General features: G+C 41.5%; 1 protein-coding gene across 2 annotated transcripts in view; it reads right to left on the minus strand.

The window, feature by feature from the left end:
* Window positions 1–17,472: 17,472 nt before the first annotated feature.
* The window catches only part of HIPK3 (homeodomain interacting protein kinase 3), a 75,654-nt gene continuing 68,143 nt past the window's right edge, over window positions 17,473–24,983 (minus strand). For both annotated transcript variants that reach the window (XM_074884435.1, XM_074884434.1), the window contains 4 exons: window positions 24,799–24,939; window positions 23,527–23,762; window positions 23,138–23,265; window positions 17,473–21,495 (listed from right to left, as the gene is read on the minus strand). In XM_074884435.1, coding sequence (XP_074740536.1) covers window positions 21,019–21,495; window positions 23,138–23,265; window positions 23,527–23,762; window positions 24,799–24,939 — 982 coding nt within the window. In that variant the 3' untranslated portion in view covers window positions 17,473–21,018. The remainder of the gene's footprint in view (window positions 21,496–23,137; window positions 23,266–23,526; window positions 23,763–24,798; window positions 24,940–24,983) is intronic.

Here is a 24,983-nt window from a genome sequence, read left to right on the forward strand (position 1 = left end):
ATTTTTACCACACAATGGGATACATACATGTTGCCAAGTACTTAAAAATAATCCCTGTTATACCCCATTGACAAGAACATGCACCAGAAACCTCATCTAAATGTCACTCTATCAACACTGTCAGTATACATTTTAAGAACAAAAAATAAACTTGTGTGTAAAACTCCATTTAATCTGAATTTTCCAAATCATATTGCCAACTCAGTTATAAGAATCCACTTGCACTAAATAGAAAGCAAATAAAGTACATTCTTTGCTCCAAAGTGCAGTTATGTTTCCCTTTTAGACACGACAATTATCAAAGGTGCAGCAGTAATACTCATAAAAAATAGTTACCCTAAGGAGACAGTGGCATCAGCTAAAATGGCAATCCTTCAACTGTTTACCAGAATGCATGCCAATATTATCATTGAGAGAAGTACTAATATAACAAAAGGGTTGTAAGTGTTACTCTGATGGGAATAAGTCTTACTTCATACAGCAATAGAATAATAAAAGCATTACTTTTCATTATATAATTGCTATCATTTTTTTTAACTTTTCATATGTTTAAATAGTATTGAAGAGAAAGAATGACATTCTTCTGATATTAAAGAGACTGTAAAAGAGGATGGTGCTCTGTAATTAACAAATCTTCGTTTGCAGGAGTACACATTCAGTGCTTAAAAGGCAAACCCATGTTATTTCTACCAAGATATGCTGGAACGCCCAGATATACGCACAGATACTGAAGAGGTGGAATTTGCTGCTCACAGCAGCTTTCACACACACAAATTGACTTACTGTTTTAAGAACCTGGTAGTTTACTAGCGGATGATGTGAGGCAAGAAGCATGCATTTTTGAAGTTAATTACTCCCAAACTATTTTTCTATGAAAGCAAAGGAACCAAGAGATTATAGAGAGACCAAACTTTTTATAAAAAGAGAAGCATGAACCAATACACTCGATTGTCTTCACTCTCAAACAAAGCGTATTTGGATTTAAAACCAATAAAAATCATGCGTGAGAAGACTTAAAATACACATATTACTATTTTTCTTTTTCTTCTAGAAGGAGAAGTCAACAATATAAAAACAACAATTACATGCCACTCTGGACTGCAATAAAGTTCATGGTATTCCTGAAAATGTCATATCCACATAGAACAGAGGCACAGATGTCTCAGTGCTACATCAGTTTAGCTACTGCAGGTAACTTTGTACTATGTTGTCTGGCTAACAATTATACCTACTGAAACAACCTACCATTTATTTAAGGGGGGAAACCAATTTTAAGAAGGCATAGATAACTCAAATATTGCACTACAGTTATTTATCTTCCAGATTACTCCTTAGAGTGTTTTATTTACATTGTCCTCGTCACTGAAGAGCTCAACAGATTCGCAGTACAATTTGTTGGGCACCTTAAAATAGCAACTTCAATTTGTTTAAGCATGCGCTTTAGGAGAGCGTCAGCATCATCCTATATATTTAATGTTCTCCATAACAGTTTCACCTTTTTCTTTGGTCATTACTGTAGTACAAGCAGGCATTCTGAGAACACCTCTCCCAGGTGTATCTCTATAAATTTAGTGGTATTTCACAGGAGAAACAGCCCATACTTGAGACCCAGCTTGCAGATCAGAGACTCTGTCCCACTGAGGCCCCTGGGATTCCTCCTATTGCTCCCAATGCGCGCAGGACCAGCACAGATCTAAAAGTCAAGATACCCATGGCTAGACCTAATTAGTCATGGAAATACCCAAATAGTTTAAACTATTCAACATCAATACAGTGAATTTATGCTGGCTACAATGATGTTAAGAATTTTTCTGTGTGTGCACAAGTAGATAGCATTGATTTTGGCAATAATTGACCAGAAAGACAATTTTAGAATCAAATTAGCAGTTAAATAATTGTAGAAATTATACAGAGAGATTTCTTTGATTGGACAGTCGTAATAATAGCTACAGAAATCTATCCTACATATACTCTGCATAATACACTACATTATTGTAGCTTACAGTTAATACTGTTGAAAACAAATCACGTTCTGAGAATATATTCCTGTAAGATTATCTCTTTGGGGTGATTTTAATTATCTGCATTACACTGAAAATATTGGATATATTAAAATATCTGATAAACTTTGAATATTCTGTACTTTACTATCTCAGTCCTGTTCCCATTATCTATTACTTTTAATTCATCACTCATTTTTCAAATGAGCTGTTGGCTTTTCAACAAAATGCACACTGCCCTGTCAGTTCATCTAACAGGGATCAGTATTCTGCAGCGTGTTGGACGACTGTAGTCTAATTTCAGATAAGCATTATATGTGCTTCCCTTCGAGCACTCGAAGAGTTTCATTAATTGCAGTGGCTGGCTTGGGGCCTTTTAGAGGACAAAAAGGAGATTAATATTTAAACGCCATTCCAGTCTCCTACCTAGGACACCAAGACCCATGCTGCAAAAAGAAGAAAGCCAAAGTCATCACAAAAGGAAAACAAACCAACCGAAATCTCACCCACATGAAAACCAGTGGTAGCGTTTCCACATGGGCTCCACCCAGGCTCGGATTTTCACCAGTGTATTTCCAGCTCCCAAATTAATTATAGCAAGAAGCACAAGAAGTCAAGCTCTATCTAATACAACCCTAATATTCCAACTCTTTAGACGCATTCAAGGAATAAAGTCTTAACAGCGTTCACCTAGTATTCCATTACCTCTGCCTGAAAGACCTACAAAGCAAAGAATATTAGACAGTTCGCAACTGGAAAGACTATTCAACTCAGTATGTGCGTCCTCTTCTTTTTACCTGATCCTTAATCTCCTCCTCTCTTAATCTCATCCTATGCACAGCTCTCAGCACTTGGCTTGATAAACTGATCTCAAGTTTCAGCCACACCGGCGCTGCCGGGAAGACAGCACGGCCCCAAGCGCTGGTTGTGTACAGAGGCACCAGGGACACATGGTCACACCTTGACTTCCAGGTGTCTCCATGGCTGCTCATGAATCAGAAGTAAGCCACGAAGCTCTCAGAAGTGTCCCCTACACTCAAGTAGTGTTTAGTTTTCCAGGACCTTATTTTCCATGCATCTTCTTATAGTTTATATTCTTTTAGTGCTAACTATTCAAATTCTGGATATTCTGTTTGTCCATACAGGAACACAGGAAATGCCATCCTGAACCAAAGAGGATCCATCAGTCTCCGTCAGTCGGTGCAGCCAGGCACTACCAAAGAGTGCACCAGACCTATATTTTGGGGGTTCTTAAAGTACCCATTTTCGAGGCAGTGAGTCCTACAACTAGAGGAAGCAGCACTGACTGGGTTTGAACAAGACTTCTTTTTTTATCAATTGCTGATTGTCCCCTTATTCCTAGTGCTAGGAGACAAAGAAAACAAAGAACAGTATTTATCTTTGTTCTATAATATTGTGACATTTAAATGGGGTAAATGGGAACTGTCAAGCAGAGATTTTGACATTGCTGATGATGATGGACTGGATTAGCAGAGAAAGGATTTGATGAATGACGAACAAAAAAGGATGGAATAATTAATGCCCAGGAACGAATTTTTACGGACAATGAATCACTTTAAATTAATTTTATATTTCTATCAGACTATAAATTTGATCTAATATTCTTAGATTTCAATGAGGCATTTGACTTTATCTCTCACATTTTGATTAATAAAATATAAAATGAATATGGTGCATATGCAATAGATTTTAAATAATTAAATTGAGCAGCAATGCTTCTAATAGAATCCCATTGGGACTGATTCTCAGACCTGCACTCAACATTTTTATCAGTAACCTGAAGGAAGTAAAAACTCTCTCTGATAAAAGTTCTCAGATGACGACTGGGAAGGTGATGAACAATGAAGCAGGCAGGCAGATGCAGTCAAGTATTAGATCACACATCTGGAAATAAAGACTATAGACCAATTTCACAGGATAAGAGTGTCTACAGAAGGCTTATGTCTACTGAGCAGACTGCAGCATCCACAAGTAGGAGAAGCATTGTAGCTTCAGGGGTTGTTAATCTCGATTATACTGAGGTCTGCAGAGTAGACTTACTCTAAAAAAAGATAAATCTTAGAAGCAGAGATGAATAATCAAATCAATGGGAACTCCTACAGGAGTAACCTTAACTCAGTTCTTATATATAGGAAGATCAGCACTACAATAAAAAATTACATTACATCTGACACTGATGCCGATGACCATTCCTGATGAACCAGGAATACTAGATCAGCTCTCAAGGCTGCAGTTCCAGAGGGACATCAGACTGGAAAGACTTCAAAGACGACTCACAAGAATGATGAAAGACGTGGAAAATATGCCTTTGATTGAACCATCTGAGAACTCAAAACGAAAGGCATGACTTGATCACAGTGTGCAAGTAGCCATGCATGGAAAAGAGATTTTCGAGCTCTTCAGTCTGGTAGATAGGTTGGCTAGAAAACATAGTGGGACAAATTCCGTTTAGAAATTATATACATTTCCAAACATGACATTAACTCCCTTCACCACTAATTGTGGTGAACTGCCCAGGCCCTGAAAAATTTTAATTAGGATCACATAGTCTTTTAAAGGTTACCCAGAGCTGCCACACTTGCATGAGTCACTAAAACTAAGAGAAATCTTATGGCCCACCTTATGCAGAAGACAAATTCAACATCAGTGACTCCTTTGTGACCTAAATGTCTAGCAATCTTTTACTAATACAATTTTTTCCATGTTCTATACTCCTTCTTACAGTCAATCTCTACCCTTCTCCAACTTGCACTATTCTTTTGGGTGTGAGATGACCAGAGGAAATGCTGCATGTGCTGACGAACAACCCAAGATGGTCAACAGAATTTTTGTATATGGCTTCTCATTAAAACCTAAAGGTGTCTCAGAGCTTTTGCTAGGTGACAATCTCATAGAATTTCTTCTGAAAATAATTCAATAATTTCATATTAATTATGTGACAGGACTCCATAAGCTTTTTACAGGTGCTTCATTAGCCAAAGAAAATAAAAGGTAGGTATAGAAAATAGTGATTTTTTTTAATAGCAGTAGAGCCACAAACAGCGCCCCATAAAATGTCTAATCAACACTCGCTTATTTGCTTAACAAAAGACCACTGCCTGCAGCCAATTTAGAGCCCAAGCTCTAATCCTCCAATAAGTCAAACTTTTGTTTTTAAATAGCAATGAATTTTGGGTACCAAACCTTTCATAGGGAAATATATCAATAAATTGAGCAGGTTGCAGCTGTGAAAACATCTCTGTTACTAACTGCTCTGAGCAAAAGCTGAGCAATTTCAAGTATGTTTACAGACTGCCAGTCAACAATAGACAGTTTTTTCAAGTCTACTTTTATGTGAATATCTAATTCAGCAGCTATACTCAGTACAAAAGAAAAAAAAAGACTTTGAGACTTTCAGAATGGGTGAGCATCAGGAAATTTAGACAAATCTAGCTGAGATGCTACAACAATCAAGCCCGTATTGGTTTTAAAATCAGATGTTTTACCACAAGATCAGAAAAACATTTTTAAAACTACAGTATTATGGAAGGCCAGACCAGAATATGCTAAATAAAACCAAAACCATAAGTTTTAAGGATTTTTTTAAAACTACTTCTAAAAATTTCAGCTTAAACACCTCGCATCGAAGACATACTACAATGATAAACTGTAAAATGCATTCCTTTTCTTAATTAGCCATGATCCCTACAAAAATCGAGTTTTTCATCACTGATACATTCATCTGTCAAAAGTTACTCATCAGATTAAAAGAAAACTGCACAAAGAAAGAAGTAGGCAAGTCTGTAATGTTTTTTTTTTAATCAACTTTTCAGAACTTCAGTGACGAACATCATCACATGATCTAAGTCATTTTTATTATTTTTAAAACAAAGAACAACTATTTGGTAACAAACCGTTCCCAAGGATAAACTTCCATTTTTCAACTCTTTTCTTGCCATTTTTACATTGGTTGCCAACATATTTTGCTGGCCTCAGTTATTTCATTGTTTAAGAAATACCACAGAAATCTAATACATCTTTGTTTCCCATTCCTTTGGAATCTGTTTTTTGACATTTTAATTTCCATGCATTTAAATGTTTAGCCTTTCTTTTGACTTACTAACATTTAAAAAATCTGTGAGTTACATATGCTTATGTAACAATCTTCTTGAGTTATCCTAGCTAGAAACTACATAAGGTTTAATTTACAAAATCCATACCTCTCAAATACAAGGCAACAATTTATTTCGAGACTTTTCACTTATTTTCAGCTAAAGACACTGCAGTGAGATCATCGTATCATTAAACAGTAGAGTGATGCAGGATAGTTCTGCTGCTTTTTTTATTACCTGGTATACAGATGGATTTTAATTTATATTGGCTTGCTTCAGGAATTTTTTATCACCACCCATCTGCATGAGCACTTAGGAAAACACATGATCAGCAGGTATATCCTGCACAAAGACTTTCCTCGAGAGTAACCAAAATCACTACATTCAATATAGAGGCTTTTTAGTCATAATAAGGAAAATGCATACACATGAAGGCAATTCAGGAGAAATTTCAAAAGAAGAGCTACTGCTGCTTCCCCAGATGATGCTTCAAACCTGATGATAATACCTGAAAATTGGAGAATATGCCCAGAACACTTACGTTCTGTGTTTACAGTCTTGCAGTTTTTCCTCTAATTTCTCCTAATTTCTTCCTATTCAAAGTCAGCAGGAAGCAGTTGGGATATTTCCCTTAAAAGACCAACACTGGCATATTGCTAACAGGTGAGAAAATGCTAGACAAGGTATTGTAGATAGTTTCAAATCTGCAGTAATGCGTGGTGGAGAAAATGTGGAAACAGGCACTGTCTTCTAAGTCTGGATTTTTGTTTTTTCCATCTTTGAATGTTCTTTCATTGTTCCTTCCTTCCTCCTGCTCCCAAAATTCAGAAAGGAATTTTCCCTGATTTAACCTCAAGATCAAATAGAAATATTATGTGTGTTACATTTTGCTATACACACCGAATCTACCTCATACCTGCAAAAGTAATTGTTATTTAAATATTAATAACATAATAATTTCTTTTCACCCAAAAGGGTCCCATAGTACTTATATCTTCAGACTTTCCATTTTCTGCAGTAACTCCTCTTTTTAAGAGGGAGTAGTCAAACATATATAGTCACTTATAGCTGCTGTTGAGAGGAAGCATCATCTGTGTTCAAAGATGCACTTCAGATACAATCAGCATTGTATCTCCATTTCCACCTTTAAGAACATTACTGGCCTTTCCTCTTGTGACAACAACTACGAGATGCAGATGTTCCTTTCGCATCCTTCTGCACGTATGAAGGACTGCCACTAAAAGGTCAGTTCAAAGCTGGACTTTGCTCCTATTTGCTTCTTTTTCAACTCCAGATCTTTCGTCACAGACCTCTTCTGATCTAAAACTATTGAAAGTTGCGTTTAAGAAGGGGAAAGGGAAGACCCTGGTGTTTTTTTCAAAACATTATTTCATTACTGTCTTGATACACTTTGAGGATTCATTTATGGAATCTAAAAATCTTTGCTTTTTTTGGTGAATTTGGGTTTTCAGCAGGACAGGAAGAGAATAAGCAAGGTATTACTAAGCAATTTATGGGTGTGAGGGTTTAGACTTCACTAACATTTGAAAGAGAGAAAGGTCCCAGCAGTTGCCCATCTTCTGCTCAACTCCTCTTGGAGCTGCCAACCTAGCCTCAAACCATGAACGAAGAAGACAGCGTGAGAGTGATCACTGGCAAGACCATTAACTGCAAAAATAAGGATAGGTCTTTCCTATCTTATAGCTCTGTGATCCAGTAGCAACTCAGAAGTCTCAAACGCTCTGGTGACAAGGGCCACAAAAATGAAGCTGTTTGTCTGAATGGTGGATAAAGGATAATCTTAGCCTAGCATGAGCCCATCAGACAGCAGGACCCCCAGTCTCAGAGGAGGCTGCAGAGAAAGGAGATGTATCACCCGGCTACAGAGGTGGACGTTCCTCACTTCTGGTCCTTTACACAGCTGTGCTCTCACCTTCCCAAAGGCAGCCACTGAACAAGCACCTCTCTCACTCAGGCAGGTATAGCACTATCTGCCATGCTCTGTCCCAATCTATTTTACCTGGATTTTTTTTCTGTTTTTTTTTTTCTTTTGGTAAGAAAACTCCTGCACACCTTCAATTCAAGTATACAAGTGTTGTTTCCTTGATTTTTTTAAAAACTAATTTCTAGAAGACATGTTTGCCTTTTCTTCAGGAGCCTGACCCTTAATATTCAGGAGGCAACCTCAAGGCACAAAGACCAACTGTGCCAAGAATATTACAACTACTGCAGCAGCAAACTGCTCTGTGTGAGATGTACAGAAACTGTTTTTCCTGTATCCTGTACTTCCTCTAACTAAGTATCTTCATTGGGAATGTTTTTCTGTGGGGTGTTTAGCTGAGAAATGCCCTATGTCCAAAGCCCACCAGTGCTACCCCCTTGCTAGCAGGAAGGCAGTGCCTTACCCATGGCCCTCAGTGAAATGCAGATTAGTTCAGCAAGTGCAGTAGTTCCTCCCTTGGACTCAGGAGAAGGGAGTTAAACCAGTAAATAACCACTGAAATGCTCATTTTTTTTTTTAATGAAATGTTGACATGTTTGGACATTGAAGCCTAAATTCGTATGCAAATATCAGTATTTACTTCAGCAGAAACAACCATTCCCACATGACTAAGAAAATGCCATAAACAGAAAATTATTCACAGTTCCCTTCCTCTTGTTCATCAACCTGACCTCAAGCAAGTGTAAAAGATTTCAGAAAAGAGTGCAGTGAAGATTAGGAGGATGCAGCATACCCAATACACCACTGGATGACTGAACATCACTGAAAGTAAGATTTAAAAGTTCTTCTCTAACCATAGGTCTCAAACAGCCAGTCCGCATTCCTTACAGGCAAAACATGTGCACCCTTCAACCTCATCTGAGACACCAGTTGCTTATCTTAATCTACAGAGAACGGTTTCATCAAAGTTGTTCAATATATGAATTTATAGTATATATGAATTTAAAGTATCCTGTATCTACATGAATACTAAAACCAGATTATTAACCAGATTATTAATGTGGGGAATAAACCAGATTATTAATGTGGGGAATAACTCAGATCCAGGAATGTAGTGGAAGAAGGTAACTCATGACTGGTGGATCTGTACCAAGCGTACCCATCAAATCCTCCCAGAGAAGCATCTTTGTGCATGCTCCTGGTAGCCTAATCTTTCAGACGATGCTGTAGATTCCTGTTTTGTTTTGAATAAAATGAGTCAGAATTTGAACTTTTCACTATTCTTTCACAGGGTATCTGAGGTATCTGCCTGTATTTTGTTCTGTTGAGATAATCAGACAGAGCTTTAAAAGAGCAACCTGACCAACCTGAAACTACTGACTTCCTAAAATGCTGGATTTGTAACTCTGGAGAGCAACCACAGGAGGTGTAGAGTGTCTTTTTCTACGTCCTCAACACAGAGCTGGATGCAGGGAATGACTCCCACCCTGATACGCTCACGGCCCTCGCCTCTCCGGCAGCTCCTTTGGCAACAGGAACACCAACCCAGATGTGCCAGTTCTGGTGCTTTCTGTGGAGTTTCAGGAGCTGAGAGGAATTGAGTCAGTGCTCAGGTAGCTGCCATCCACCAAAAGCCATGGTCCGTAGGAGGTGGGACCAGCAATTTAGCAGCTGGCACAGAGCACTCTCCGAGTTGTTCAATCAAAGCTCCAGCTGCGAGAAGCAGCTACTGCGCTGGAGGTATCGTTATTGTTTTCGAAATCATTGTTAATTAAGGTGAGATCTTACTGTGCTAGTGTTCAACAAACACAGGAAGAAATGGACCTTTCCCTGACAAGTTTATCATTCAAACAGGCTACACAAACAAGCATAAAGGATGATGGAAAATGTAGAAGGTATATTTTAATGTTTCTTAAGACTTGATTTCCCCAGGCCCCCCACTGCAACCCCTCCGATCAGTTGATTAAGCTCATGGGCAACACAGCTGTGAGCAACATGCCTTTTCCTCTGTTTTACTCAAACAATAGTGCCATGTGTATTTACCATCTGAGAGATGGTCCACCAAGACCAGATCAGCTGTCAATAGCTGCCTTTCAAAGTTACACCCAATTCAGAAACTGCCTCTCTTCTTCCCTCAGGGAAGATGGTTGCCCACAGTTCATGCCTCTGGTGCACGAGGGAGTCTTACCCGGCTGGAGTATGGTAGGAGTCAACCCAAAACTGCACATTTGTTTTCTCGCTCCTTACTTTTTCCTTTCTTGACAGATACATTCAGTTTGACTGAATTTTTGCATTCATTATTCTATAACCCACCAGAAATCACAGTTACATACTTCTGATTCTGGTGGACAGTGTAATTTTATTTTCAACCTGAAATCAGGCAGTGGTCCTGGGGATAACATGCTGTGGAAATTAATGATTAACTCTGCATGTCACTGAGCAGTTTTGTATGTATCCAGCTAAAGAAGCATAAAATACTTCTAAAATTAAAAAATAAAGCTTCTCATCTGCTGTTTGAAATCTAATCACTCTGTACCTGGTGGTGAAACTGTCCCGAGGCACTGACCAGCACTCAGGTCTGGTTCTGAACCCCCAACACAGAGATAACCAATCTCTCTGCTCCCAACACCTGGTAGCCCAATGCCTCATCCTGTCAGGATCTCTTTTCAGGGAAATCTTTTCCCTTTGTGTCGAATTTTTATCGAGGTCAAAGGAAATACTGTTACCACAGCTATTTAAAATTATCTCAGGGATCAGGAAACTTTTGAGCTGTCTTCTGAAGAACCAGCACCAGAGTAAAACTCTCTTTACCCTTTGCCCCAAGTTCCCCGCTTCATCTTCACACACAGCAATGCTGTGTGTTGCATGTAAACCCAACAGAAGAACCAAGCATTTACCTGTGAGTGTTTACGTATGCACAGACATAATTTTCCCATAGATGCAAATATTCCCCAGTGGAGAAAGCTGTAGTAAAAATGGTGCATGGCAAATGCTCTTCCCGGTGTTTAATGCATCACATAACGCCACTTGGACTTCATGGCAGTAGACCTGCTCTACGAACCATATACGTTAGAGTAATAATCACAGAAATCAGTAAGAGCACATTTGCTTAACAGAAATCCAGAACTACACATAGACTGCTTTACGTAAACATACAGTAGACAAAACTAATGTTCTTGATTGAAAATCTGGCTCTACTACGTGTTTTGCCCCTGACTTCAATCGGAGACTGCGTTTCATGTGCTGTCTCACTGGAAGACAGAGCTTTATACGTTGATTGACATCCAATTTCTGCACCTTAGCAATCGTAACTACTGATAAACACTGCATTGCACTAATGAAGTTTTACTTGCAATTTCAGCTGTAATGCTCAAAGCTATTAACTACGACTGATTACATTAACTACCTTAATGTAACTACCTGATCATCTAAAATTCCCAGGTAATGCCTACTGGTGACAGTATTTTCCACTGTGTGTGCTATGCATACTATTATTATGTACGTTGGCTTGGCACTATTGTAGCTTCTCACCTCTTTTCTTTCAAGCTGCAAGCTATGAGATACCTACAAATATGTTTTTTAACTCTATTGGATTTGCTCACTTAAAAGTGAGATAATGGCTGTGTCAAAGACATACGGACCACAAAGGGAGAAATGGTGTATTAATACTTTTCGTTCCTCTCTTGAACCTAGTGATCAAGTGCGAAGAGGTGTCTTGTTGCATTGTCAGAAATACCTCAGCTTTTAAAATTCAGCTCTGAGAGGCTGGCTACCTCCGAGTGAAGACGCATTTCCTAATTTAGACATGGTGAGAGAGTTCATGTGAAATCCAGACTGAATTGACAAGCGCAGGTAAAAAATTAGCCATTCCTCTGATCACAGGTCAATTATCTTATAGCGATAAATCAAACGGCCATGTTTACATGTTCAGCTCAAGTAATGAAGTATGAGGCACTGTTCCACCTACCTACAACCTGCCAGTGAGAAACCTTATTGTATTATGGCTATAAAACTGACATCAATTGTATATGATTACTGTACATTCACGTTAACAGCTTGGAAATGTGGATCCACATCCCTATTCTTCTCTTAAATCCATGAGATTAATCTAGCCATATATCAATTTTAGCCTCTTTCAATTATTTTAGCATAGCCTTAGAATTATGTTTGGCATCTCTATCTGGCACATACAATAACTACTAGCAACAGCAATCCTTTCTGCATTGAGGTCACTGAGTATATCGACTGTGTAAGAAGTCGGGAGGACACGGAATACTGCCTGACTCAAAAAGTCAAGGGAAATGGGAAAAATATAACCCAGAAATTTTTGGAGCTCTCGGCGGCATTTGAGATGTAGCGCTCAGATCTCAGCAGGGCTTGCCCTCTCCTAACCCCTCCTTACCTTTCCCTCCTCCCCGCCACACACGTACCGAATCGCTAGAAACGATCCTTTAGTTTAACAAAAGCCTCTGCCCGTCCCTCTTTCTCTGCCAGGAACGAGCCCTAGCCCAAGCAGCCTGCCCCACAGGCAAAGCTGGGCTTTGTGCGTGAGGCAGGGAGGCGATTGCAGCGCAGGCTGCCCACGGGAAGGCAGAACGCCCGAGCATCCCCTTGGCACAGACGAGCCTCTGTTCCAAGCGCGGGTAAAAAGGGCCGCAGAAGACAATGAGGCAGAGCCCGGCTTTCTCCCCACTTCCAGCATGACACGGCACAGGGCGGGTTTCAGGTTTTCAGTCTCTCGCCTCCGGCAGCCCGGCTTGGGCGCACGGGGGACCCTCTGCCACTGCAGCAGGTGAGGCGGCCGCTGCCCGAGCCCCCGCGCAGAGCCGCCCTCCCCACGCCGCCGGCGCGTTCTCCGCGGGTCTCCGCGGGCAGGGCGGTGACTGACCGACCGCGGCGCTCCCCGCCGCCGGGCCCCCCCCCCCCGCCCGCCCGCCCGCCCGCCCCGCTCCTTACCCGGCTCGGCCCGGGCGCTCGGCAAGAGGGCGACGACCACCCCCAGCAGCACGACGGCCCCGGCCAGGCCCGCTCCGCCGCCCGCCGGCGGGGCGCTGCGCGGGGGCGCGGTGCCGGGCGCTCCGCCGGGCCCCGCGGGGCGCGCCCCGCTCCGCCCGCCGCCCGCCGCCCGCCGCCACATCCTGGCACGGCCCCGCCGCGGCTCAGCGGGCAGCGCTGCCCATCGCCCCGCCGCGCCCGGCTCTAGAGCAGCGGCTGTGCGGGGAGGCGGCGGCGGCGGCTGCGGAGGAGGGCGGGGGGGAGCGGGGGGCACCGCATGCTGCCGGCGGCTCTGCCCGGGCGCCCGCCGCGGCCGGGGGACGCGGTGCCGGTGCCCCTCAGCGGCGGCGGCGCGGCCCCTCCGGCTCCGGCGCGGCGAGCGTCCCGGAAGGGAGCTTCCCCACAAAGGGCTCACGTCGCCGCCAGTCCCGGCCCCGCTCCCCGCCCTCCGAGCGCGGGGAGGCGGGGAGCGGGGGCGGCGCTGCCGGGGCCGCGGGGACCCTCTCCGCCGCTCCGCGGGGCGCCCGGCCCCCCGCACCCGCCTGCTCCGCCCTGGCGGCGGCCGGGCCGGGCCCGGGGAAGCGGGAGGGGGCCCGGGCGGGCGGACGGAGGCCCGGGCGCTGTCCAGCGCCGGCCGCTCCACCGAGCCGGCGGCCGCGGCAACCGGGGAGAGGGCGGTGGGGGGGGGCTCGGCCCTCGGTGCGTCCCAGGGCGCCGCAGCAGCCCCTGGCCCCCAGCCCCTCCCGCATCCTCTGAAGCGGCTGTGCCCAGCACCACCTTCCAGGGGTGAGTGAAGCTGCGCCCGCTCCCGGTGCTCCTGCGAGCCCCTGCCCGCTCCCGGCGGGAGCGGCCCTGCAGTGCCCGCTGAGGCACCTGCGAGGCGCCGCCCGGGACATCTCCAGCGATGGCCCCGCAGTACCTGGGGTGCCAGCGAGCACCTCCTCTGGGGCAACTGCCACAGCGCAGAGCCCCGCGGGCAGCGGTTCCGCCAGCGTGGAAAGAGCTCTGAGAATAAAGAAGCGGGAGCGAGCCCCAGGGCTTGACCAAAGTGGCAGCTACACCCTCGGCCCCCCCGGGGTCAGCACAGGAGAGCTCCGCTCCTGGCCCCCACCCCTGCACTCGCCCCTGGTCACTCCGCCCCGCCCGTGGCTGCGCTCAGACCTCCAGGCGGAAAGGGGAGCCCGAAGGACAGAAGGTGTTGCCTCTGCAGTGCTCAAAGGTGCACCAGGACACCAGGCGCCTCGGAAAAGGTGTTACGGACAGCAGAGGGGAGCCCCGGCACGAGGCAGAAACTGCCTCAGCCACAGTCAGACCAAAGATCACCGCACTGCATTTCATGTTCCCCGTCACCAGTATTTTCAGCAGGAGCAAGGTGAATTATCATCTCTTCCTTGAGTTATTTTAGTGCCCCGATCATGCCTGCGGGCAACAGACGATGACGGGAGGAGGAGGAGCAAAGTGAAGGCGGGCTCGGGGCAGAACGTGCCCCAGGACCCCAAGAGCCGATTCTGAAAGGGTGCAACATCGCTTACGTGGGGGAAAGCTGGGCCAGCCTCCCCGCCCTGCCAGCAGAAAGCAAAGAGTCGTCCTTCTGATCAATTCTTAAAAGTGTGGTTTGAGGTAGAGCAAGCCCCAGCACGGGCTAGTCACAGCCTTACGTCCTGCTACCCAGCTACTCACAGCATCCCCAAAGTCACGATGACCCGTAATTGCATAATTACCTGACTAGTTTAGCACACTCCGACTGCCACCAATACAACTACTTGGCCACTAATATGCCCCTTTTGTGCCGTTTTACTCCCTTTTTCCTCAAATCACTAATTCATTCTCTGCAAAATTAGCTTCCACATGATGACTACTAATGATTAGCCACAGAGAAAAGATGGCAGTTGTATGATTATTATAGTAAAATGGATAGCTTACTCATCACTCCGGTTTATTCGGGGCCAGCTCGTTTAGTGCAGGGCCCTCTGGTGGCACCTTCTGTTCCCTTTGGGGAGTCCTGTGGAAAAAGCATTTCATCATTTTCATATTCTTCTAGGCTTTGTCATAACACAATCTTTGTAATAGATCTATCAATAAGTTAATTTTGACAGCACTTTTTCCTGATCTAGTTCTTAACCATTACAGTCTTCTCTTCATTTTCCATTACACAGTATATATGTGTATGTACATATTATGTATAAAATACAAATATCTTTTTTCCTAGCACATTGTTATTTCAAAGGATTTTAAAAATGCGTATTTTCCAGAATGATGTCTGGGTAAGATCTCTTACAGCTAGTGAAAGATCACTGAAGTTTTACCAAATTACTGTAGTTTACTTCCTAAACTTACCTTTCCCAAATTGATTTGTTTTCGTTGTCCAGAAAGGTAATTTCAATGAATAAACAGGCCAAGTTTATGAACATCTCACTCCACAAACACAACCACAGAATGGAGTCAAGTCTCTTGGTACCTCCAACAGGGTGTAGATGCTCTTAACCCACTACTTCAGGATTTAAGGAGAAGAATCCATTCAAATGTGTAATTCAGCCTCTCAGCATGAAGCTTCACCATTCTAACAAAGAATACTCAGTGCTGTTCCCCAAGTCAGGGACTGCTAGAATTGTCTGAATCTGCTTAGAGCACATACCCACCTCCCCTGAGAGATAAAATGCACTTCTTACAGGCGAAAGGTAGGAAGATGTAATTAACATCGATCGCCGTCAAACTTTAATCCTGGTTTTATATGCCTTCCTGCACAGCCAGACATCAGACTGACCATCCCAGCCACCGTGTGGGAAGAGAGGCAGGAAGGACTGCAGCATTCCTCTGGTGCTCGCCAGAGCTCCGCACCACATGCATGCCAAACACTGCAGGCCTCTGAGGCAGTTACAGCTCTTTAAGCAGGGAGCAGTAGTATTTCAGAACCCTGCCGAAACTTTGACTCACGCTGCCTCAATTCACTACAGGGGCTGAAGTCACAGCACGCATGAGTCACAGTGATTCCTGTGAAGCTACCGTGATTGTCAGGACTGTACTGCTTTGTGAGTGATACCAAACAGCAGCTTCTCTGTCGCCTCCCAGAGACTGATCATCTCTCCAGCTGAGAATCTAAGCTAATTCATTGAGAAAAACATAGCATCATCCTGAACGTGTTTGTCCCACTACAGATCTGTGGCATGTGACTGCCCCGTTGACTCTGAAAGCTTTTCCTTGAATGAATCTACTATCATAACTGCAGTATAAATTCGTCCTTTGCTTTTAGTGACAGGGAAAATACCGAATTTTAAACCAGTGTTAGTCATCCTAAAGACAGCTGAGAGGAAGATTACTTACTCATAATAGTCTGTCCTGGTCCTACCCTTCCACGGGACAGGAAGGACCACAGGGGACAGTCAGACATTATTGCTAATAGAAACCAAGAACAGAAAGGACTTCACAGGCAGCATATTCCCTCGGAAAGGCTCAGGCTGTCTTTTCTTGTTTGTTAGATGTTGTCAAAAGTGAGAGTGTGAAATGCACCAAGGCAGTGGCTCTATTTGCTATGGAAAATGTGGGATATAGATACCAGTGTCAACATGCATTTAAAAGTCAACAATACATGAGTCTAACTGTGAAGACTGAAAAGGAAGCAGCTTTCATAGCAACAGAGGTGTCTGCAGAATTTGGACAGATGTGTTTCCATGTAGCCTAAGGTACAGTGCTGCAGGAAAAGCTTTGCATACACTGTGACCAACTTGCATTGAAGAGCTGTGAAAGATCACTAACAGCAGCACCTCGTATTTAGCAAAGTAAAGCTTTCTGTCTGCAATATTTCGGTATCAAAAATATATTGCGCTGTCCTTTCAGCCTTTCACATTTATGACAGCACCTTAAACGCGATGTTAAAGACAGAAACCATGCTACCTCCCAAGTACATGCACCTAATAGCCCGCTCCATGACAGCTCCCAAACCACCAGATTGCAGTAAGCACTGTAACCCCGTGGCAGAACCAGGACATTTGGCTGCAACAGCAGCAGCAAACGCGCCTTCCACGGCCGCCTGGTGCACACCAGGGTGGCCATCTGGAGCCACCGACCACACGGGGCCATCTGCGGCAGCACCTTCCCGCTGGCCAAGCAGCAGTTGCCACAGGCTTGGTACAAACTGCAGCAGCAATGATGTATCTGCTGGTATCTGGGCCAGGTAACCTTTCTCTAAGGTTGTAAAAGTGGGACATCCAGAACAAAGAACCTTCAAGGTCTGGCTACACTAAAGGCAGAATCTCAAGATGCTCCTAAGCAAACCTTGAAAGGTAATAAAAATTAAATTTTCATAAAGAAGCTTAGTCAAATGATTATACCAGAATTTTAGAGCCCTCCCCCTGAATTTTCATCGCCTTTTACCTTAATCCAGCCTTGATGTAACACAGCAAAAAATGAAAGCCACCAAAAGTCATCTGCTGCAATATATATTTTAATTCAAAGTGAATCTCGACAGTAATACACCATAAATTCTTATTTTGACACTCACCAAAATAGTCACCTGGAAAACCCGCTTTTTGTGACAAAGTACAGAAGGCTTGGTCACATTTAAATCACTGAGAACTAGAAAGAAATACTATCGCAAACTGTAAGAGACATTACATCCATAAAAAATTTTCCCAGTCCTCATATTGTAATATTGCACAGTGCAATTGCTACATGGCGAACTAGTGTAGCATAGAAATTCAAAGCAAAAAAAAAAAAAAGCCACAAGTCTACAAATTGTTAAACAGTAACAGTTCAAACTTATTAATCAAGTCTCTATCACTGGGTATTTCTAGAACAAGTCTTCCTACAGCTTGCAGTGTGATTTAACTTTTACTTAACACAAACCAAGTTAATTAGCAGTAAAAACAGAAAATTTAAAAATTAAAACCAAAAAAAGTTAATACAGTAGCATATTTGACCAATAAAACACCCTGAAGTAAAGTTAAAAACTGAACACAAGAAATTCATATAAAATCTTGCAAATTAAAGTAATATGCAGATATGCAATTCTGTAGTCATGCAGTGTTTTATTTAAAAAAAGGCATTAAAACGGTAACATATAAATGCTTCTCAGAGGATGACTTTTTTCACAGAAAAGGCCCTCGCCCTGAAAGCTCTTGGTTGTTTTTTTTTTTTTCTGCAGATGGGCCCCGGACACTTGCAGTGACAAGAGTCCGTTCTCTCAGAGTGTATTGCAGGATGGGGGAAAAGTCACCCAGTACATTGAATTTAAGCTGTGGCAGGATCCCAAATATTTCGTTCTTTGAAATGCAGACATTTCTAGAATTACAACACATAGAAAGAGCAGCAGATCTAATTTGGGGCGCATTTACAGCAACTTTTTCCTGCATATGATAGGATACTGTTGTGATATACAGATAATTGTGTCGATTTAACAAGCACGTTAGCTTAAAACCTTAAGCACAGTAAAAAGAAAGTACAGTAAATACATTAGACCAATGAAGATCCCCATGGCCCCAGAAAAAAAATGCAGTATTTTTGTGTTATCACAATACAAAACTCATTTCCTCCATTTGTATTGGTGATTCTTGGTGTGTCCATTGCCTGCAATGGAGTGAGCACCAAAAAAACATCGCTTCCCAACACAAGGGAGTGAACAGAAAACTACCTGCTGGACCATACAGCACAAGTTTGAAGTGGTAAGGTGGATATCCAATTTGAGCATTTTCTCGACTCCCTATATTTAGGCTTTATATATGTGTTGATAAGATTTCAAATTCATCAGGATACTCCTAGTTTCTAATGTATACTTTATATACATACACTTGTACAAAATGCATAGAGTTGATTACTAAAAACACTGAAACTTTTGGGAAAAGTTAGGTTTCTTAATTTTCAGTGTGATTAAAAATGAACTGCTGGTATTTTTATTTTTATTTTTTTATGATCTAATACTGTTGTATTTTAGTTATTACTTAAAAATAAATCAAATGTAGGCACATTTATTTCATTCAGACATTCATTAAATAAAACACTGCTTGTGTTAGTGGAGTAAAGAAAAAGATTACCAGTTATTAGCTTATTGACAGAGTTAAATGCTTTGCACTCTTATTCCAGTCAACATTGCAAGGATTGTATTCCAGATTTTGTTTTAAAAAAAAGTTAAGTCAAGCCTGCAAGATGCAGCTTCTTAAGTGTCTACACAATGCCAATATGAAAACATAAAAAAATTAAGTTACATCAATACATCCACTTATATGCAGTGATGAGCTCAAAGTTAATGGAGATAAAATACTGATGCAAATAACACACCCCCAAAAAACATATGCAATCATCTTCCATCATTTACAGTATAGTAGTTACGACACTTCAAACATGAAAACAAAATTTAAAAAAAAAAAACCAAACCCAAAACCCGGCTTCTATTTCATGTAATTAGACTTGTACAGAAATTAGAAGGCTAAGAAAGAACTAGTTAATCACCTAATTTCACAGCTATCTGAAGTGGCAATCATTATATAGCAGCTTATCTATGATACATTCAAGATAAATGATACAATTTATTACTTGCCCATAAGCTAAAACACAGCCTCAGCTTAATACCTTCCGTAAATCCCATCTCTACACTACAGTATACTTGAGGTCTATGAAAAAGTAGCTACCTTTTATAGGAAATGGATGATTAAGTCTTTGGTGCTGCAAAAGCAACTTCATTTGAACAAAACAAAAAACGAAAAGACACACTTCCTAAGGAAAAAAATAATGCAAAAAGCATGTAATTTACGTCCCTGACGGAATGTATTAAATAAGCAAACACACACAACAGGCTAAAACAAATACTATAATGTAAAAAGACTAAAATCTCTCCCATGCATAAATGAAAGATTGCACACAAAGAACTCACATCTTTTCAAGCTTCAATAGTAAATATTCTGCTACTAGTTATTAAATACTGCATGGTTTGCTCAAGCTAAGATGAAACCACATCATGGATCAATGAGCACTTGGCTTTTTCTTTCATTAGCTAGTCAGTCATGCCTACCGCACCTCTAAACATTTTATTATATCCAATTAGACAAACACTTTTAAAATAAACTACTTAGGTTGTATTGCAGTTCCATTTACCAGTATGAAGTACTGTGTTGTGTGTCACTACTCAATAGCTACTGAATCAACTTTTCTTAAGCACTACTAAAGTCTTGTCTTGAAGCTAGATCATTCTGGGGGAAAAAAAGACAGCAAAATTCGGCTACAGCAAAACATGCTGCCTTCTCAGTAAGAAAAACACACCCAATACTAAAATCATACCACACAAAACCCAAAATGAGCATTACGCTATCAAAAAATCAGCAGATCTGAATTTTTAAGTGCTGCAGTCCTCAACATTTATATATAAGTAATAACATTAACAACCTCAAATATTTAAGGCACTATGTGTGGGAACAGTTTACAATGCAGCTGAGATTATTAGGACAACAACATTTAAGAGCAATGTTTAGGCTTTTTTTTTTTGCCCATGCAAAAGACACATGCAATGTGAAGAACAACAGCTCAACTTTTAGATAAGTGACTCAACATTTAAACACCAAGATACGCAATACAAACAAGTTACTTCTACACTGTACTGCTGACACATGTGCATCTGTTGCTCTAGTTCTGTACACTGAATGGCTTCCCAAATGTAGACGTGTCTTGCACTAGTTAGAAGGCAATTTTATAAAAAATAGCAGGAGCAAAACCAGATTTCTGCTCCCATAAGTCACCTGTCTAAAGTTACTATATAAGAAGATAACATGACCAAAGACAAGGTATACCAAATGTGCAAAACACATTAAAAGTGAGTTTGTTTTTTTTTTTAAAGCTCAGAGTTGTTTAAATTGCACCCAAGTCTACATGATTCAAAAAAATAATTTTCCTGTTGTGCCATGGCTAATATTTAATAAATACCATGTTTCTTCTTAAACCAAACTTCCGTATCATTGAGCTTCCTCAATATACTGTATTTGAGTTCTCACATAAATGGATACTGGCTGAGTTTTGTTGGACTCAATGGAAATCCTGTGTAAGCAGGAGATGCTGCAATGTACGAATGCGGTGGGAAAATTGGTTTGTATTGAGTCTGATGAATGGTTGGGGAAGGTAAGAGACGGGGATTTATGCCAACTGGAACTTGGTGTACTATACCACTGGGATGAGAGATATTGTACGTTGGATGTTGTAACAAGGGTCTTGAGGTACATGGCGAGGCAAGGAGGTGGGCAACAGGCGCAGCAGTACTAAGGGGTGCCGACGACGGGTAGGGGAGAATAGCAGGCTGTCCTCCAAGGTGGGTACTTCCAGAGAGATGCGCGTGCACGGTAGTGTGATTTGGACTTCCTTGCGGAAGGGAGAAAGCGTGACCGGCAACGCTGGCTGGGATGTAAGCCTGCTGCCTCCGATGAGCGTAGTTTCCGTTCCATTCCTGTGGCCCAGATCCAAAGGGCTGAACCTGTCCACACAGAGAAAAGGGCAGGTCTTAGTTATTTTGAAGTACAAAGAGAGTTTGAAAAATGGAATAATGCACTAAAACTAGTCAACTTAAAAATCAAGAGAAATACTGAGATAGGAATAATTAAATGCTCGAACAAAGAAAAATAAAGTAGCTATTTAGTAGCACAGACAGGAATTCTGACAATAAGAGATGGTAAACAGAACACAAGTTATTTTAATGCTCTTGCAAAAAAAAAAAGAAAAAGATAAAATGCCATGCTGGGCTGTTTTAACAGAAATACCATGTATCACATGAGCAAGGTGCTTATTCCACTCTACTCAGCACTGGCTTGGCATCAATTGGAAGTGCTGCATTCAGTTTGGGCACCATAATGAGGCACAAAGAGGACAAATAGGAGAGAAATTTTAGAGGAGAGCAGAAAAAAATAATAAACGGATTGAAAATATCTGAGACAACTAGGCAAACAGAAGTCTAGGGCTATGATCACAGGAAGATGTGACAATCATTAACAGTTACAAGGCAAAAGATTAAAAATCAATTACTCCTATTAAATGATGCAGACTTCAAACTACACAGGGCATCTACCAAAGAAGGAAGGATCAGCATAAATTTCTGTAATGAAAATAACGTTCTACACTTTCTGCCAAGAGGCCAAGGAGCCGCAGCCATTGAGAGATTAAAAATTAATACTGTGCTGATCATATTAAGGTTTGCTTAGAATTAATTAAACCAACCCTTCTGCATAATCATGCAGAAGAGGAGATGGTGTCACCCATCCAAATATTTCTTTCAACCTAAACTATTCAAGTCATTATTGGTAAATCCTCTTATCTACATATAGCATGCTTGCATTTAGTATTTAACTTAGAATTTAATATTCACAGTTAGTTATACTCTGCGAGACTCATACAAACAGGTACTGCTCTTATATTAAATGTACCTCCAGATATCTAACCAAAAGCTCAAGGCAGCTACAGTTCAAAATTAATTAATTAAGAAGGGCTTAAACTTGATGTCCTATGTCAACTTCAGTTCTCAGCCACAGTAGACACAATTACTATGTTGTTAGGTAACGATAAAAGTAACTTTCACATTAGCTTTGAGTATTTTCCAACACTGGATTGAACTACAGTCACAACTTCTTCCCCCACCAGCTTCACTACCTGGCAGCAAAGGTAAGAAACTGTTGGGTTTGCTAAGCTCTATCCTATCTCTGGATACTCAAACTACAAGCATTTTCATGCACACTACTTACAGAACAAGACTGAAATACAGACCTAGTTTTTAACTGCACACCGAGTATTTTAGCATTTGGGTGTAGGAAAAAAAAATGCTAATGTATTTTTCATTTTGTCTTGTGCTTTGATTTTACATGGGCATTGATAGTTTTCCCAGAATGGCTTTTCTATCATTTTTTAAAATGAAATTAGCTGCTTTAAGAAAATGACCAAAAGTAAAAGATACTTATGACTTGCCCAGTAAATTGAAATCCATTTTTCAAGATTTTAACACTTCTGCAGTAAAGCTGTTGAAAACCTGCAGTTGCCATTTACAGCAATTGAAATTATGAGCATTCAGCATGTTTGGAACCTCAAAACAGAAAAAAAAATACTTCTTAAATATGAGTAAGTACACATACCTGACTGAAGTTTATATGTTGCTGATGGAATGCTGATGTCAGTTTTTGCTGACGGTTTCCTACTACAGAAGACTGGTTTATTTTTCCCAGGACAGCCCGACCCTTTTTCAGTGGCTGGCACGTAGCATCTTCCAAGATATAAATGAACAATGTTATATTTTTGTTGTTACTGTTCTAACAAAAGTTAGACAAAGTTTCATTTGCTTCAGCATACAGGGAGAAATAATAAAATAATACACTAATGTCTTAAAAAACAACACAATTTAGGAGTGTTTATAGCAGATATATGAGTGGTCAAAATCTTTGTATGTATGGCTATTGAATAGATACTCAAATTTCTATTATTATCTATTGGTATAGAAAGAAAAAACACACCTGAACTAACCTACCTGTATTCACCATCTGTTCATCAAGATGTAGCCTGTTTTCAAGTCTCATTGGTGGTACCACTACTGTGCAAACAGCTGATTTGGTTTCAGGATTAACCGATGCTCTTGCTTCCTTATTTTTATTGGTATTAGTTACAAAGCCATTTTCCACAAATGGGCTGTCATGTCCTGAAGAGTCTGAAGTTGGGGAACCATCCACTGTATCACATCCACTTTCCTGTTCATCATCTGACATACTATCAAAAAATGGTAGTATTGCATTGAAACAAATACATTTTCATAATAGAGATACATTTTATTAAAATACCATATAAAATTTATGGAAGTGGAACTACTCAAGGGTGGATAAAAATGTTACATTTTAATTATACAAGCACAGACATTCAGATGGCAGTTCAATATTCAAACTCGTTCTACCCATAATTTGCAAAGTTCAGAGAAAGGGGATAACTTTAACATAAAGACTCAGACATGCAACCCAACTTACACTCACTTTTAAAATTTATTTTTTAAATAGTCTTGTACTTATAATCCAACTGAAATTTAGATTTTTAGGCCAAATAAAGGGTTGTAGAAGATTATTTCATTTCTTCCTGAATCAAAACATAAAAGGTGTCCCAATGGTTATTACACTAGCAAAAGAGAACATACTGATCCAATTTCCTTCTAGGAATCAGCCACATCCTGAAGCCTGCAAAAAGCCATCCCTGGGGCCTGCGAGAGTCAGGATGAGATAGAACGTGCTGAGGAAGCAATCTGCACAGTGGCAGGCAGCTCCCTCTCATCTGCATATCAACCACCAACCTACACTAGACCTTATCTACCGAAAACTCAGGTCTCCGTGAAGCTCCTCCAGAGAGCGCTGCCTGTGCATGACAGATAGATTCTTATAAACAGATTTAGATTAAGGAGACAAATGTAACTCTCTATCTACACAGTGGCTATTTTAGCTCTGGTGGTCTGCAAAATCCATGCTGGTCAAGTGCTGTGAACTCATCCATTCAACCACTGCTTCTACCAAAGCTGCTGGAAGGGGAAAGAGGTGGAGAAGCCAACTCATAATAATAGCCTTGGCTATTATTGAAGCTCCTTGTTTGGATCAGAAGAAGAACGGGCTAAGAAGATGGTGAATGCCAGCTGCCAGAAGCAAGACCACAGTACAATCAGTGGAACCAGGACCAAATACCTTTTGGTTTTTGCATTCTTTAGTATAAACTGAGACTGCTGTATATTAGGATCTTTCTTTTTGTTGAAAGAAGCACAACTTTTTACCTGTTGGACCTCTTGCAAGGAGATGGACTGGACTGTCCCGAGGAGCTGGTACTCAGAGTGCTGTCAGGACTGCTGAGAGAACAGACGCGGTCAATGTTCAGGGTATTCCGGCAGGCTTCACAGTCAAGGCTACCTTTACACCTACCACACAAAAAGAAAGTGAGCAAACTTACCATCCCTCATTC

This window comes from Strix uralensis, chromosome 15 (genome assembly GCF_047716275.1).
Source record: "Strix uralensis isolate ZFMK-TIS-50842 chromosome 15, bStrUra1, whole genome shotgun sequence".
Lineage (NCBI taxonomy): Eukaryota > Metazoa > Chordata > Aves > Strigiformes > Strigidae > Strix > Strix uralensis.